The sequence below is a fragment of the Agelaius phoeniceus genome, chromosome 19, assembly GCF_051311805.1.
Source record: "Agelaius phoeniceus isolate bAgePho1 chromosome 19, bAgePho1.hap1, whole genome shotgun sequence".
In the NCBI taxonomy this organism is placed as follows: domain Eukaryota; kingdom Metazoa; phylum Chordata; class Aves; order Passeriformes; family Icteridae; genus Agelaius; species Agelaius phoeniceus.
Window position 1 is genome coordinate 3104150 of NC_135283.1, and position 17161 is coordinate 3121310.

Sequence of the window (17161 nt, forward strand, 5' to 3'; positions counted from 1 at the left end):
ATCCAGCTCCAAACACCAAACCCAGCAGTTCCACATCCATCCAAGGCCTGGGGAGTTGAGTTTCTCCCCAACTCTTGAAAGCATTGCCATGAAAACCTGACCCAGCTTCCAGCAAAGTCTTCCTGGTCCTTGAAAACATTTCCCAACTTCTGAGAAACAGAGACTGCAACCAGTGCAGGAAAAGGGGATCAGACACCAAACCCACATTCACGACAGAGATTCCAGAAAGTGACATCTCCTAAAATTTCCTTACAGAAATAATGCTCCATGTAAGGCAGCCACGTTGCTGTGCCCTCCTGTGCCCCAAGCAATGGCAGGGTCCAGCCCCAGGCCCCTCCCTGCCCATGGCTTGGCTGGAAGGGGCACCTTGGCCTGGCGGGGCTGGCACAGAAGCTGCATTAACCCCAAATATACACTGGTATTCCAAACACACTTGTTGAGTAATTTCAACTTAATTTGCTGAATAAAATTTAATTTTATTTAAAAAAATCTTATACACTATTATTCACCTAGCCCTAGTTGTGAACAGATTCTCACTTCTGAAAATAAACCACATTCTAGTCAATTCATTCAACACCAAATTAAATTACTAGTACTGGATTTTTTTTCTTAAAAAAAGTATGTTAAAACTTTACTTTTTTTTATTTTTAAAACCTCTAAAGAAAACGTTGCAATTGTACAGAAATGCTTCTTTTCAGGTTATGCTTTTTTTTTTAAATGCCTGTTATAAATCCAGCTTGTGTAGAGTTTTTTTTTCATAGTTTTTTAATGTATTATCTGCAGAGACATTGTAACAGTTCCATTGTGTGGATGAACACAAAACTTGTACACATTTCTCATATTTGGTCTTTAGGTAAATAGTTTCCAAAAGCTGCCTAAAATAACCACTCCAAACTGTTCAGTCCATCATGAAAATACAGTTTTTCCTTTCGTAGCAGGAAAGGAAATATAAATAATGCATCTTTATTACAGAACAGGACAAAAACCAGATTCCGATGGAGCCGGCTCGGGCTCCCACTCACCTGGCTGCAGGAGGAGCTAAGACGTTGTGTGAGTTGAAGACTGAACAGCAGCCTTGTTTCAATTGAATTTTGAAATGTAAAGTGGAATCTATTACCACATTAAAGTGAGAAATTACCGATACATTTTAAAATGTTCAACTGCAGAACACACACTTAAAAAAAAAAAAAAAAAAAATTATTACCATAATCTGGTAGCCACTGTTAGAAAACCACAACAGCTACTGGTCATGGAGACCCCGAGGTCAGTGTCTGACATCAAAGTGTTACAGAGAAACGGGGCAGATTAATTTCTACTGAAGGGTGCTTAAGCTTAAAAATATCGAATATACCTCTGACAAGATAATTTTACTCTTTTTAAAAGGACTCGTGATAAAGAATTTTATCTTTCTAAATGAAGAACAGTCTGTTATCTTAAACATACACAATATTAAGCGAGACTCTTGTTTTACTTTAGACTGGAAAAATATGCCAGGGACAGTCAAAGTCAACACAAAGTAACAAACAGCAAAAGGTAGCAGAGAGAGAAACAGGTAAGTGCAGCTCTGGTCAAATCCATAGCAGTTCTTTACGTCAGTTAACGGCTCATTTACATCAGAGTTTCTAATCAGTTACATGCAAGCCCAAAGAAGCGTTTGATCACTACACATGGTAATAAAATTTGATTAAATTTATCAGGCAACTGCTAAAATATGAAAATTTGCAGATGTAATAAAGTAGCTTTATCTGAACTTGAACAGGACAGACAAAAGTAAATCATTCCGTTGGTTAAAAAAACCCTACATTCAGTTTTTTACCAAACAAAATTTCACATGAAAAGTAGTTGTGTGATTCCAAAGTTTCCGGAGTAGAAATGGAGTGATTTGAAATGTCAAAGACCCCATCGTTTTGCAAAGAAATGAAAATACACCTCAAAAATTTCTAATTCCACATGTGAACAACAAAATACTGCATATCTATCAACAACTGCATGGGTGGGTGGTTCGGAAAGGCTTTAGCTGCCACGGTGTCGGAATGGCTCCTGCCTCTGTTCCCTTTAGGAGTTTACAATCGTTTGAAACCAGTCACACTAAGCGCTATCATGCTGCCGTTACACTGAGATCCTCAGGCCTGGGAAAATCTGACAGATCCTGTTCAAGCTGCAGCCCTCCCAGCACACACGGTCCGTGGGGCAGGAGGGGCGGGGGCACAGCCTCTACAACAACATGGTTCTGCAGTTTGACTCCAAATTACCAAGTTTTAAGGCCACCTGTGTTGGGTTTTGTTTCAGTGCTGAAAGTTGAAGTCTGATTCACAGGGCCCCTTTCCCCACTGCGTGAGAACATGTTCCAACATTTTAGGTGTTAGATTTAAGTGTCTCCTTTTGGCACCACGGAGTTTGTTTTTGTTGGTTTTTTTGTGTTTTTTTTTTCTTTTTCTTTGTGGTTTTTTTTGGGGTTTTTTATTGTTTTTTTTTTTTTTAAAAAAAAGGAAAACTCCCCTAAAGTTTCTAGTTCTGGCTGCCTTTGTCACTCACTGCCATGGCTGGGGTGTCCACGTTCACAGCTATGACTATGCTCTCTCCATCCTCTGTTTTGATGCGTTTCAGTTCCTGCTGTTCTGCCTGGTCTCCGTTCTGGCGCTTGGTGGGGAGCGAGGCCGATGCGGACGCGTGGGTCGCCAACATGTGCAAAGGACTTGCAGCAGCTGCAAAAACCAGAATACACAAACTTCAGCACCCTGGTCCTTGTCAAATCACACACACAAGATTCAGTTATCAAATTTTATTGTACAGTAAGAAACTGAGTTTCTTATACCCCAGAGCTGACTCACTGGGATCAAGCAATGCTGCCAGGCTGCTCTGCTGAGAGCAGGATCTGAAAGCACCTGGAAACTTTAGAAAGAAACTTTACTACACATGGAAAATGGAACAGCATTTGTTCTGCATTTCTTTCTTCTCAGATGGCACAAACTTTCCTTCACCACAGACAAACACACAAATGTGTGTGTGAACACAGTTGTGTGTGCCACACAGACAAACACAAATCTGTGTTTCTATAGGCCCTCACTTCTATAAAGCTCTCACTTGAGATGCTTTGCCTGAGAATTTTCTTGCTGCTTTAGGAGTGACTGTAACAACAGACCAGGACCTGGAGCACACCTCACTGCACACCCATCACACACAGACAACAGTGGAAGCATCACAACTCTGCTCCTGTGTGCAGCCACATTCCCTGCACACCCTGCAGCCCTCAGCCCTCAGTCAGGGAACGTGTGGGAATCAGCTGAGTTTTCAGAATCCAGGAGAAAGAGAAAAAGAATTATTCCTTACTTTTAAAAATAGCTTTTCAGTGTATTTCACATGGCTCTCAGCTCTATTCACACATCCCTTCTGACACAGAAAGTGCACCTCAAGTCTGACTGTGGTGCTTTTGCTGCTCTTAAGCTGGAAGTGAAGTGGCAGCAGCCAGAACACTGACCTATAAATGTCAGTGATAGCAAAGGGGGAAAAAGGAAATGAAGGAGATAATTCACTCCATTAGAAAGACTTGTGAGCAGAAATGCAGGTAATGAATTGATGCAAGACTGCCCTAAAAGTATTTCTGTAAACACGTGACAAAAGCCTCTCCTTCAGTATCAGATAATGCATAAAGCAGAACTGTCAGAACAAGCTGTGAGGGCCTGCCCATGCTGGGAGCAAGAGGGAATGTGTGCAGTGATGACAAAGCACTGCTGCCCACTCAGCCTGCCAAGGCCCAGAGGGGAATGAATGATGGATTCAGACACCAACCACCTCAAAACCTTACAGAATTTTGGTCTTTTCAGTACAGGTTCAATAAAATCATAATAAAAAGTAACAGTTCAAAGAGCCAACCCACAAGGCAAGTTCTGGTTTTCCTGTTGGTGGCTTCCAACAAACCACCTGGGAGGAGGCACCATTTTAACAGCTCTGATTTACAGGAGCTTCTTTTAAAACTTGTTTCTATCCTGGTTTAACAAGGAGAGAGGATGGGGTGTCACCACTGATACATCCCTATAACAACCACAGAGAGAATAAAGAGATGATCAGGCAAAGAGCAGAAGTGAAGAGGAACAAGGAGAGGAACAAGAGGAGAGGAGAGGAGAGGAGAGGAGAGGAGAGGAGAGGAGAGGAGAGGAGAGGAGAGGAGAGGAGAGGAGAGGAGAGGAGAGGAGAGGAGAGGAGAGGAGAGGAGAGGAGAGGAGAGGAGAGGAGAGGAGAGGAGAGGAGAGGAGAGGAGAGGAGAGGAGAGGAGAGGAGAGGAGAGGAGAGGAGAGGAGAGGAGAGGAGAGGAGAGGAGAGGAGAGGAGAGGAGAGGAGAGGAGAGGAGAGGAGAGGAGAGGAGAGGAGAGGAGAGGAGAGGAGAGGAGAGGAGAGGAGAGGAGAGGAGAGGAGAGGAGAGGAGAGGAGAGGAGAGGAGAGGAGAGGAGAGGAGAGGAGAGGAGAGGAGAGGAGAGGAGAGGAGAGGAGAGGAGAGGAGAGGAGAGGAGAGGAGAGGAGAGGAGAGGAGAGGAGAGGAGAGGAGAGGAGAGGAGAGGAGAAGAACGAGGAGAAGAACGAGGAGAAGAACGAGGAGAAGAACGAGGAGAAGAACGAGGAGAAGAACGAGGAGAAGAACGAGGAGAAGAACGAGGAGAGGGAGAGGGAGAAGGAGAGGGAGAAGGAGAGGGAGAGAAGGAGAGGGAGAGAAGGAGAGGGAGAGAAGGAGAGGGAGAGAAGGAGAGGGAGAGAGGGAGAGAAGGAGAAGGGGAGGAGAAGGGGAGGAGAGGGAGGAGGAGAAGGGGAGGGGAAGGGGAGGAGAGAGGGAGGAGAGAGGAGGAGGGCACGTACCGGCGCTGCCCTGGCCCGGCACGGCGGCGCTCAGGGGCACGATGTGCGTTCCGTTCTGTGTGACAGCTTTGATGGGCAGCTGGTGCTGGCCCAGCGGCGCCTGCTGCACTATGGTTACTGTCTGTAAGGGGGCGGGCTGCGAGGTCTGGATGATGCGACCAGCAGCTCCTATTGCAGCATGGCTAATAGCAGGGAGAGGCTCCACTTTCACTGCAAACAGGAGAGGAAATTTGGTTAAAATTAACAAAGTGCTCAGGAACCACTTGGTTTCACTCAGTCGGCCCTCGGTGGGAGTGTGTTGTTTTATTACTCGCTCCAACATTTCTGAGAAATTACAATTTGAAATCTTCAGTTTTAGCCAAACACTTCAAGCATTGCCCTGCAAATACTGATGCCCCAGCCCTGCCCCTCCCTGAATGAGGCCTGGAGCAACCCAGGACAGTGGAAGGCATCTCTGCCCACACGAGATGGGCTTCAAGGTCCTTCCAAACCAAACTCTTCCATGGTTCTACCATTCTAAATTTCAAATACTGATCCCTCTGCATAAAGAGGTGCCAAAACAACCCCCCAGGTTCTCACCTTTGACTTCCTTGTGGTCTCCATTCTCTTGAGGTTCCACCTTGGGCTGGGTGACCATAGCAGCTTGTGTGACAACGGCCTGTCCTGCGACAGTGTAAGTGTTTGCTGGTGCCAGCCCAGTCACGTTGGTGACTGACACAGCTGGGATCTGGTGCACAACATGAACTGTCTGAACTACAGGCTGCTGGGAGGTTGAAGTTGTCACAGGAGTTGCAACAGTGTAGGTGACGGGTTTGATAGCTTGTGGTAGCTGCCGTTGTACAGTAATTAAAACTGGCTGGCTAGAGAGAGGTGATCCTACCAAGAAAGAGGTCAAAATCAGATTGCAAATTTTCATTATTTCTTCTAAGCCAGTTCTTCTTTTAAACTTCACATGAAAACATTAAAACCTCAGAGACTTAACAAGCTCCTTCACTAATGAGCTAAAAGGTGACAGTGGACAATGAAGGTTAGGACAAGTGGTTATTCCCAGCTCCAGACTCAAGGGCTGTACTGGCTCAGCAAAACCCACACACCATGTGGGCACCCCAGCTCTGCCCCCTAACAAAGCTGTGCTAGGCCCTTATGAAAGTAAATCCTTTCCACAGATGGGAATGTGTGTGCTGCAGGTGCTGTGTGCAGCATGGCTGCACTGGGAGTGCTGAGGACTGCACAGGAACATCTCTGCCCTCTGGAGTGCCACATCTCCACCAAGAAACTGGATGGCAAATGTCTATCAAAGAAGGTAATTAAACAAACACATCCTTATCCCATCATGCCTTATGCTCTTTTTGTTTTAAATAGGAAATTTCTTCTCTCTCTTTATCCTTTCAATTCTTTTATTCCCCCCTTCCACTGTGGAAGGATGGCATGACCACAGAGGTGTGGAAGGCCTTTCCTTATTTCTCTAACACACACAACCTTACCTTTTGGGGTTTTTTCAAGAGAACTGTTACAAGACAGCACAGTCCTCCACAGGACAGAGGCACAGCCTCTCCTCAGCAACAGAGACCCAAAGCTCTGGAGCAGCCCCAGGTAACAACAGCCCCGTGTGTTCAAACAGACCCTCCCTGGCTGTTCCTGAGTTTCTCACAGACCTGCTCTGAAGAGCATACTCATTTTCATATATATTTTTATATTAAAATTTTTTTATATATATAAATTTAATATATTTCTATATAGAAAATTTTATATTTATATATATATTTCATATATATATTTCTATGTATAAATACATAGAGATATATAAATAAATAAATAAATAAATTCTATAATATGTTTCTAGACTCATTTTTGGGGTAGATACTCAGCCTTGGCAGTGTGTGGGTGCCCCCCTCTGCCCCCAGCCCCGGTGCTCACCTGGGGCGCTCTGTGCAAATCGCGCCTCCTGGATGACGGCGAGTTTTGGCTGGATGGCGCTGGGCTCGGGCTCCATGGGGACAGGAGATCCTTCCCTGGACAGGCTCTCGGGGGTCTGCACGCCACTGGAGTGTGCAGACAACACTCCAGAGTGATTAGGAGAAGCTGGGGCACTTCTGTAGTCAGAAATGAAAGCAGCAGCTGATGTGTTTTAACTTCTGAACTGTGAAGCCCACGAGCTTCCTCTAAGGAGAGGGTGACACACTGCCCTGTGCAGCAGGGGAGGGCACAGCTACAACCCAGAGCTCAGCATCTTTTAAAAGCTTCTGTTAAACAGGGACAGAATTTAAAAGCAAACTCCAGGTACAGTTAAAGGAGAAGAAGTGGCTGGATGCCTTCTTAGGGAAATTCTAAATCTGTGAAACATGAACATTTCTTCTGGTGGAGAAGAATAATGAGCAAATCTGAGGCTACAGGGCAAGTGGAAAAAGATCTGCACCAGCAGAAAGGCCATAACTTTACAGAGGGAATAATTTAAACCCAGGTATTTCCCCAGCACAAATTCTGCTCCAACATTAGCAAACTGAATACACAATTGTCATCTCTAAGGTCAATAAAATGGTAGTCGGTATCTGAGAATTTTCTTTGTAAAAAGTTTTAAAATCCAGTACATGGCAGTTAGAAATTAAAATTAAAATTCTGCAAAACCCATCAAAAGTACAGCAAGGCTTGCATACATGAACAATCTGATAGTTAGTTATGCAAACCAAGCTCTTTAACACTAAAACCAAGCAAGAAACACCAGCCTGGTGTATGGGGCAGCCTCCTAATGAAACACACAGAATTCAAACACTGAGTCTGGATGAAATTAAATTACTAAACTTGTGACTGTATCCAAAGCTATCAAGTCTGTAGCAGCCTGAAGATTAAACAACAGCCATAGTCTTTTTGTTCATCTGGTTTTCCTTACCTAGAAGAGAGTGGTCCCAGAGGGGTTCTAAAGCAAGGTACTCCCCTAGGCCGCCTTTTCCTAAAAGCCTGCTCTATTAATTTGCTTTCAGAGGCAGGGTCTATCCTCCAGAATGAGCCTTTGCCTGGTTCTTCCTGGGAACGTGGTACTTTGATGAAATAACGATTCAGAGAGAGATTGTGACGTATTGAATTCTATGGAACATAAAAAAATATGTAGAATTCATATAACTTTTCCAAGTCAGAATGTGGCCTACTGCAGCAGTTTGTACTACAGGAGACTGGGGGTTCAGCTCTTTAATTCCTTAATTTAACAGAACTCAGAGCACTACCAAGCAGTGCCATAAACCTGAAAGGACTCTTGCATTTGTAAAATCTTTCCCAACAATTAAAAACCCAGTATTCGAATTGGAAATAACAGGAATCCCATTTATTTCATTCTCTCATGAGAAACACGGTGATTGAAACCAATGTTCAGAGCACTACAAATACTTGTTCAGAATGCAGTGTTAAAAACAAAAATAAAAATGATCAGTGCTTGTCCTCCACCCTTCCCCAGGTGTCCCAGCTCCTTCCAGGAGGGCCAGCAGAACACAGCATAAACTGATTCTGATCCTATGTGGTAATTCTGTTCCACAGTTCAGAAAGAAAAGCTAAATTACACAAGCTCCAAAGGCAGCTGGATTGTTGTGAATTCACCCCCAGTCCAGTTTGTCTCAATAACAGAGCCAGGAATTTACTGTGTCAATTAAAACACCAAGTGGCAGCAGGTCCTGAACCAGCTCTTCCAGATTTCTGTCACCAGAGTCCCTTTCACCCTTTCACATTCCCACATCCTCAATTTGCTGCAACATCCCCCCACTCCTCCACCAGAGCAATGCACAGAACTGCTGACACCCTCAAGCTGCCCTACCTGTGCTTGGCTTTGCACACAGGATTTATTTTTATTGTTTTTTTCACATAGATAAATCCCAAAATCTCTCTCAGTTTTATCACTGAACAGGAAGAGACTGATGCTAAGGATTCACCCTGAAACACTTGTGGGGGAACAGAGGTAAATGGGAAAAAAACTTTATGTTAACATAAGCTCTCAAAAATTTACAAAGCCAGTGTAAAACTTGCTCAAATATCTGAGTTCATGACCCTGATGATAAGTTTGGAAAACTTAAAGCAGTGATGATAACCACATATGATTTCTTGAATGCAAACTGATGAAACCAGAGATGGTTTTTTCCCTGCCAAAAATGGAAACATAACTAGAAAGATGCCAAGAGCATATTTATAAAATGTATTTATTTCTCCATATGCTAGAATAAAGGAGTGGATCCAAAAATACCTGCTAAAATAAGTTCAGAGAGAGGAGCCTTCAAATGCCCATTAAAATGAGAGCATTGGATGCTAAAGGATATAAATACCTGTTTGCTAGGGTGTGGGACTGGGACACTGTAGGTGTGTTTTACTCTATCTTTTGAATGATATGTGCACATATAGCCTCAAATCTGATTTGAAACATCTTTCCTAAGTCACCTGAGCTGCAATCCAACTCCTAATGTGCAGAACCTGGCAGAGCACTGACTGAACAGTATCTGATTTTCAGCTTTTCCAATTTTCTAAGCAGAGCTGCTGATTCATGACTCCAGCACACTCTGTCTGCTGTGCCTGTCACCTTGGCTTTAGGAAGCATCACAGCCCCAAACCCACCCCCTGCTCTATGGCAGAGCTCTTCAGCTCTGCCTGTGTGTGTGTGTTGGGTTCATGATGCTCACAAAGCAGCATCATCTACACAGACACTCAAGGTACTGCGAAATAGGAAGCAAAACACAAATGAACATTTTATAAACAGAGCCTTGTTGCTAAAACAACCTGCCTGCAGCCAGGATACTGCACTGTTATGTGGCAAAGGGAAACAAAAGAGACTTCCCAGCCACAACAGGCAAGTCCTTGTCCAAGCAAGCCCTCAGCAAACAGCCAGGAACAGCTACATTCCCTCTAACCTTGGGAGAGCGACCCAGCCTTCATTTCATTTAGGCTCTATGACAATTAATATGTGATTCATATTTAAAAATCACTTCCTCTACAGGGAAGGCTTGTATTCTTCAGTCTTCCACGTGTGCAGCTCACATTAACACTTCCTCACTTTTCCTCTCTCCCAGTCTCCCTAAATTTTACCTCCCTGACAATAACTGCAGAGGGAGCAGAGAGCCCAGGGTGGACCATGGGCTCCAGGAGCTCCAAGCTCCCTGGCCTCTGAGACACCCAAAACAGCACCAAAGGCACTGAGCCTTCACATGTGCCTGGGAAGGCTCTGCCAGACTGATTTGTACTCAGTTAGTCATCCTGGCAAAAGCTGAGGCTGGTCTTGTGAAAATGAAAAAAAAGCAGAAATTAATTCTGCAGAGTTGAAAGGTTTGGTACAGGAATGGGCAAGTTCACAAATCAAACAGTGCATGAACCAGGGTGAGATAATGAGATAAACCACTTGTTCCTTCACCTGCTGCATGGGCAAGATCACTGTTTTCAAACAGAACTAAACTTGGAGTATTTCATATCTCAATTTTATCTCAAGATAGCAACACGGATGTTGACACAACTGTAGGTTACAGAACATAACACCCTTCCTAGACAGCATACAGCATTCAAATCCAGTGCCAAATGCACTTTGCTTTCCCCAAAGTCTGTCTGCAACCCTACTAGAGGTTTAGAGAACACCATTCCATCAATAAAGCAGTATTTAAAATACAGACTAATGTAAATTGCCCACTTTGTTGGAAAACTTACAATCAGAGGAAAGAAAGACAACACACTCATTTGACAAATTCTATATCTGAAGGGTTTTGAGGCTTACCAACTGCCTGCTCATGACCATTTACAGCTGCCAGTATTGCTCACATGGAAAAAAAAAAAAAGAAAATATTCCAGAAATCAGAATTACCTGCCAGCCCTTGTCTGCTGTCCTGTAGTAGGGATAATTTTTAGTTATGTGCGTGTAAATTCCATTTAGTGTAAGCTGCTTATCCGGGGCCATTGTAATTGCTTGGACTATTAACTGTGCATAGGAGTAGGGTGGCTTAGAGTCATCCTGCACAAAAACAAGAAAAGTCTGCATCAACAAACTGAATAAATACACATTGCTCACTAGATCAGAAGTCATAAAACATCATTAACTTGAATTAGGGGAATTTTGGACAACGAAAATCTTGAGGCAGAAAAGAAACTAAGAAAGCTTTGTTGTTCTGGTTAGCAATTTTAGGGTAACATAAATTTTGCAGGTATGTATAACAGCAAAGAATTTTCAATAGCCTCCAAACAGATCTATAACTGAGACTGTACACAGAGTCTCCCCCAAAGGGGTTAATCAATCAATCAATCAATCAATCAATCTCACATCTGATCACAAACCCCTACACATTGTTTTTAAAGCCTGGCATGTTCAATTACCCCTCAGTGCATAGACCTTAACAAACAAAACATCCCAAGCCTTCCACTGAGCTCAGGTGTAATTTCTGGGATCAGTTTCAAGCTGTGTTTACCTTTGGGCTGTCTCCCCCTGAAGCTTCCTTGTCGTTTTCTGACTGGGAATTGTCAGCCATCAAATGTAGGTCAGATGCTATTCCACGGCTCATTTTGTACCCTGAAGAGCCTGCGCCGCGGGGGCTCGATGGGCAGGAATTTGCAGCACTGTAGAGCATAAAAAGAAGATCCTACTATTTTGTTATACAGTATATCACCACATTATGTCTCATCAAAAAGCTCTTACTGCAGCAAAGCCACTACCAGAGCTGGGAGGCTGCAGCTAAAGGGTTGTCAGGGCTTCCATTGCAAAGCACCTTCCATGCCTTGCTAAGCCAGCCATGGAATCAGAATCACTGCAGGAAAAAACCTCACTTAGGCTTTCCTCCTCAAGAGTCAGCTGATTGATCAGGCTGTGCTGTATTTGTGTAAGATTTGCCACCTTAAGTCCACCTTAACTGCATCAGCAACCACAGATTTTCAGGCACTCATTGGAAACAACATTGGAAACTACTGCAGCAGTTTGTAGTATAGGAGACTGGGAGTTCAGCTCTTTAACTCCTTAATTTACAAGGACTGGGGGTTCAGCTCTTTAACTCCTTAATTTACAAGAACTGAGGGTTCAGCTCTTTAATTCCTTAATTTACAAGGACTGGGGGTTCAGCTCTTTAACTCCTTAATTTACAAGAACTGAGGGTTCAGCTCTTTAATTCCTTAATTTACAAGGACTGGGGGTTCAGCTCTTTAATTCCTTAATTTACAAGAACTGGGGGTTCAGCTCTTTAACTCCTTAATTTACAAGGACTGAGGGTTCAGCTCTTTAACTCCTTAATTTACAAGGACTGAGGGTTCAGCTCTTTAATTTCTTAATTTACAAACAAGACACACATCTTGCATGGAATTTCTGCCATATGCTGTGTTCAGTCTGCCCCCCAAAAAATCATCTCTCCTGTGTAGTGTTTTTGTACATTTGAGAAAATAAAGTAAGAAGTGAGGTAAAAAGAGGTTTGATTCTCATTTAAATTGAAATATATTTACACATAGGTATGTGAATAAAAATCATAAATTTATCTATAAATGGGATGCACCAGCACTGACTCAGTGATTTAATGCAGTATTGGGCCAACAGAGCAGACACACTGTTAGAAAGCAAGAGATGGTGCCAAACACTAAAGAGTATCTCCTAACAATTCACATTTTGCCATCCATCACAGAAAAGCAGGTAAAACTGGATATAATTCCACTGGAACATCTTTCTACCAGTGGTCCCCTGCCTTGCAGAGTCCACAGGAACTGCAGCTGCACAATGCCAATTTTCTTCTAAGATTTCCTTTTAGCCAAGAGGAAAGAGAAAGTCAGCAGGTGAGGTCCATCCCCTTCCCCAAAATAATTCTGGCAGCTCTCTTGCAAGGACACAACTCTCTGCAATTCATACTGCAGCTGATTTCAAGGCAGCCCTCAGAAATTCCAAAAAAGAAGAAATCTCAATAGCTGCACCTGGCTGTGCCCCCAGAAGCAGCCTTATCTCCAAAGATAATCTTTAATCTTTGAATCTGTGGTTCAAAACATCAACAACAAATAAATCTAGACAATGTAATTTAGATCTACACACTAAAGCTTGAACCATTTTCATCTGTCAAGGTTTGTTTGTCTGCCTGGCCCCTCCAGTGTTTTGCTACCTCCTTTTTTATGTACAGAAGGAGGCAAACACTGCAGATTGGGCAATATGCACTTCCACTGAAAGCATCAAAGCTTCACTTCCCAAGAAATCCACCCATGATTTGTTACTAGTGATATACTTACTATAAGAGAGAGATGGCAATTTCTAAGTGTTGTACAGAAGAATCCCTGGTTAGAGCCCAAATGTGGAGCTAATTTATTTTTTTAGATATAGGTCACTCCTGCTCTGTGTTTGCATGTATCAGCTGACAACATCCCTCTGCTCTGCTCACTTCAGCATATATTGACAAAGAGACACATATGGTATAATCAAAGCAAGTTTACAAGTCTTCTACAAAACAGGATGATTTGCAGAGAAACTGTCAGGCTTTGCTCTCAAAATAGACTCCAAACTGTCATCTTTTTTTTTGTTTTGTTTTTTTTTGTGTAATAAACTACTCAACAGGTGTATGAAAGCCCTAAAGAGAATTACAAAATTCATAGTGAGGCAAAGCCAGTGGTGATAGATGGGATAATATCTGAAATATTTGTGAGCTGCTCTGTCAGTGGCAAGATGTGTTTTCCCTGGATTCTTGTAAGAAAGCAAACCTGCTCCACAGACAAGTCTAGGTATCTTTTCTGTCTGCTTCCATCATTTCAGCAGGTGTCATTCAACACTCCCAGACAGAGAGCAAGAGCTTGGCAAACATGCAAGCAGTCAATTATGCTGCCATTCAAATCTCATTAACAAGGTGTACCTTTTGAAAAGCAAGCATGGACACAGGAAGTGAGAGAGGACAAAAAAGCTTTCAAAAGCATGAACATGACTGAAACAACTTTCAGGGCCTTGACATGGAAGTTTTGCTCCTGATCTTTCCAAGACTTGGAATAATTCCATCTGAAGTAATTTGTGAGGATGGGTTGCATGTGTTTAATTGAGTTTGGTCCCAAGTAACAGGTGGGACAAGGGCTGCAATTACCAAAGAGGCAGCAAGGCAAGGAAAAACCAAACAAAATAAACTGCTCCCTTCCAACTTAACCAAACCAAATCTTCTGGACTAAGAGATCAGCCCATTTTCCACAGCAATAATAACCATTTTTCCTGAAGATGAACTTGAGGACAGTGGCAAATCAGGACATTTTAAAATGGTGTCATTTAAAATTGTCTCATTGGAAGCGTTGCAATACGCATGCAAGAGCAAAAAGCAATTTAAATTGTTGAAATGCAAGAAAAATGCCAGGTTCTTGAGCAGAATGTCACACATTGAACATGTTAATGTTCATGCAACTGTGTCAGCAGAAAGGGGCAGCTTTCTGGAGGCAGGGAAGGCTGAGCTTCAGCCAAATTTTGACCTCAAAAGCAAAATCCTGAGTGAGAAAGTTGTGCTGAGGCTGACTGTAGGTGGCCCTGATCCCACCTGCAGGGTTTAAATACCTGATGGTTCCTGTGGGAGAAGGGAGGGGGCTGATCAGGTGAGCCATGTTGTCTGGAATGTTTATTGTCAAGGGAGAGATCTGGGGTTGCACAGGCTTCACTGGGGACTCCGGGGCCTCCTGCTTTTCTCTCTTCTCATTGGACAGAGCTGTGAATGTTATCTTGATGTTTGTGCTGGGAAACCTGAAAGTACAGCTGAAAAAGAAAAATAAACAGACAAATACATGAGCCACTTCTTTACAGAATGTAAGACTTTCTGAATAACTTGCATGTTATCACCATAGCTCACTTATAATTTATATATATATATATATATATATATATATATATACAATTACCCACAACCACCTTCATTTTACAGATCATGCAGGGAGATCAATGTGACCAGAAAAAGATCCCCAGGTAAGCACCTGACATTTGTTAAGGAATACAAGGAAATGCAATTCTTTCTAACAGGGGCAGTTTGTGCATTGTCTCTACATTTCTTGAGGTTCATCCTGATCTTGCAGCAGCCCCAAAGCAGAGTTATTTTAAAAACAAAACCTCATTATTCTATGATGCCAAGGAATGGCTTCAGCAAATGAACAAGTTGGTCCATGATAGGAGAATTAATCAGAAGCATGAATGTTGGCCTATTTGAGGTCTAACCAGTTTCATAGACTGGTGTTAGAGATTTGGGTTCTTTTCTCTTAAAATACCTATTAAATTAAACATATATCAATTCCAATTCTGCTCATTTACAGAGTATACTGCTGCTTTAGTACTACATTCAAACACCTTTGTTCAGAGCTGTACTTAAGACCCAATTTCAGTAAAGTGCCTGTTTTCATGTATAACCAAGGATTACCTGCCTAAATTTAATGACAAACAATAAATTAACAATGTGCAACTGTTTACAAATTTGAAAAATAAAATGCAATGAATGTACCTTAGGATAATCCCTTTTTTACATCCCTGTGCACAGCATTTAGAACTGAACCAAATTAAACAGGACATGCTTGTTTCTAACTTCTCAGTAAATAAATTTGCTTAATCTTGAGCAAATAAGAAACTTAATTTTGTCTCAACAAAAGCATCTATAAAAATACAGTTTAAATAACTTTACTACCTCCTCATCCTTAAGTTGTTAGACTACACTGAACACTAAACCCACGATGACATTTACACACCTCCCACATGATGAAAAGGACTTTCCAACAAGACTATACCCAGAAAGAAACCTCACAAAATGTTGAGCTTTGGGTTTGTTTTGTTTTTAAGTGCTTCTAGGCAGATCTAGTTTTATACAAAAAGGAAACAAGCACATGCTGGAACAAGGGCTAAGAAATGAGCTATGAATGCAAAATACAGACTGTAAATAAAAGTGATCATTTCTCTGGAAAAATATATTAAACATAAAAGTGATGTAAGAATTGGCAGGAACACTCAGCTGCAGAGTAGCCTCAGAGATGAACTCTCCTGTGTTTTGGCTTTCATATCTCAAAATGAATCGAAGGATGTTTATAGAACAAAGGCAGCATTTGATTTTCACTATGTCCCTTGCCACATGCACCACAGTGCTTCTTTTTCCCTACAATCCACATTCAAGGATCAGGAAAAAGAGAAAGAATTGACAGTGACCTTCCTTTTCTCTGTGTCTTACTTCTGAGTGCGGACCGTGTCCGCATTTAACAGACGACCTATTTCTGAAACATGCTCCATGTACTAAATTAGGAACAGAATCTATGCCAAAAAACTGCACAAGCATTTCAGCAAGGAACTTACATGGACCAATTTCTGACTTGGGCTTTTTTAATATATTCAGTAACAACTCATTTCTTTGCTTTTTCCAGTAGAAAGTATTTTGTGCTTGTATCATTTTAGTGACAATAAGGGAAAGGGGTCTTGGTTGTTTTGGTAATAAAAATATTTTCCAAGCATTTCTTTTAAGCAGCAATAAAAACAACACTCAAGTGTATGCAAAGACAGCCAAAGATTAAGAAAAAATCCCTGTGAGAAAGTGAACAACAACATCTGCTTGACACAGATTTAGTCACCTTCCCTATGCATTTCATGAGGCTGCTCCATACCTGCAAATTTACCTTAAATGCCTGTAAGACCAAATTTATTCCAACACAAGGGAAGAACTGGACATGGCTTTAGGTGGTAATTCCCTGCTCAGTCCTTATTGCCTTATTGGTAAGAAACCAGCCCAGTGCACAGCACTGAGGAACTGGGGTCCTCCTGTGCCCCACCAGGTGAGGATGGGGAAGAGATTCAATTAAACATATATAAATATATGTAGAAATACATAAACATATATAAATCTCCAGAGCTTCAGCAACGTGGAAAGGCAGAAAAGGAACACTCAGCAGCTCCTTTGATATTCCATGTAGGCACCCACATATTAAAAGATCTCCCTTTACCCCACTGCAGCCCTGGAGGCATCATCTCCCTCTGGCAAACAAAACAACAGCACAGACAGGGGGCTCTCAAATGCTCATCAAGGTTGGGAAAAAAACCACAAAAACATCCCCAAACACAGGAGCTTTGACCAACCAGGGGACTCCAGAGGTTCTACACGTGCCCAAGAAAGTGGGAACTGCCAGACATGAAAACCCAAAGGCACCCCCAGTGCAGTTTACATTTCCCATGCCTGAAAAGCCAGTGTAAATATAGAAATACAATGTACTTACAAATCCCTGTCTGGTTAGAGCAATAAACACCTGAATATTATCAAAAGACCACATCTGTCAATTGATTCATATTTGCAAACAGTTTTTTTAATGGAGGGATATTTTTATAGCTGGAATTCAGCCAAAAAGCAGAATAAAGAGTGTACAC

At 42.3% G+C, this 17161-nt stretch overlaps 1 protein-coding gene across 1 annotated transcript in view; it reads right to left on the bottom strand.

The window, feature by feature from the left end:
* Positions 1-455: 455 nt before the first annotated feature.
* Positions 456-17161, bottom strand: part of FOXK2 (forkhead box K2) — a 45558-nt gene continuing 28852 nt past the window's right edge. The window contains exons 2-9 of the mRNA XM_054644861.2: positions 14339-14533; positions 11265-11412; positions 10667-10813; positions 7736-7929; positions 6766-6941; positions 5428-5724; positions 4849-5058; positions 456-2705 (exon numbers count right to left, since the gene is read on the bottom strand). Of these exons, the coding sequence (XP_054500836.2) occupies positions 2509-2705; positions 4849-5058; positions 5428-5724; positions 6766-6941; positions 7736-7929; positions 10667-10813; positions 11265-11412; positions 14339-14533 (1564 nt within the window). The 3' untranslated portion in view covers positions 456-2508. The remainder of the gene's footprint in view (positions 2706-4848; positions 5059-5427; positions 5725-6765; positions 6942-7735; positions 7930-10666; positions 10814-11264; positions 11413-14338; positions 14534-17161) is intronic.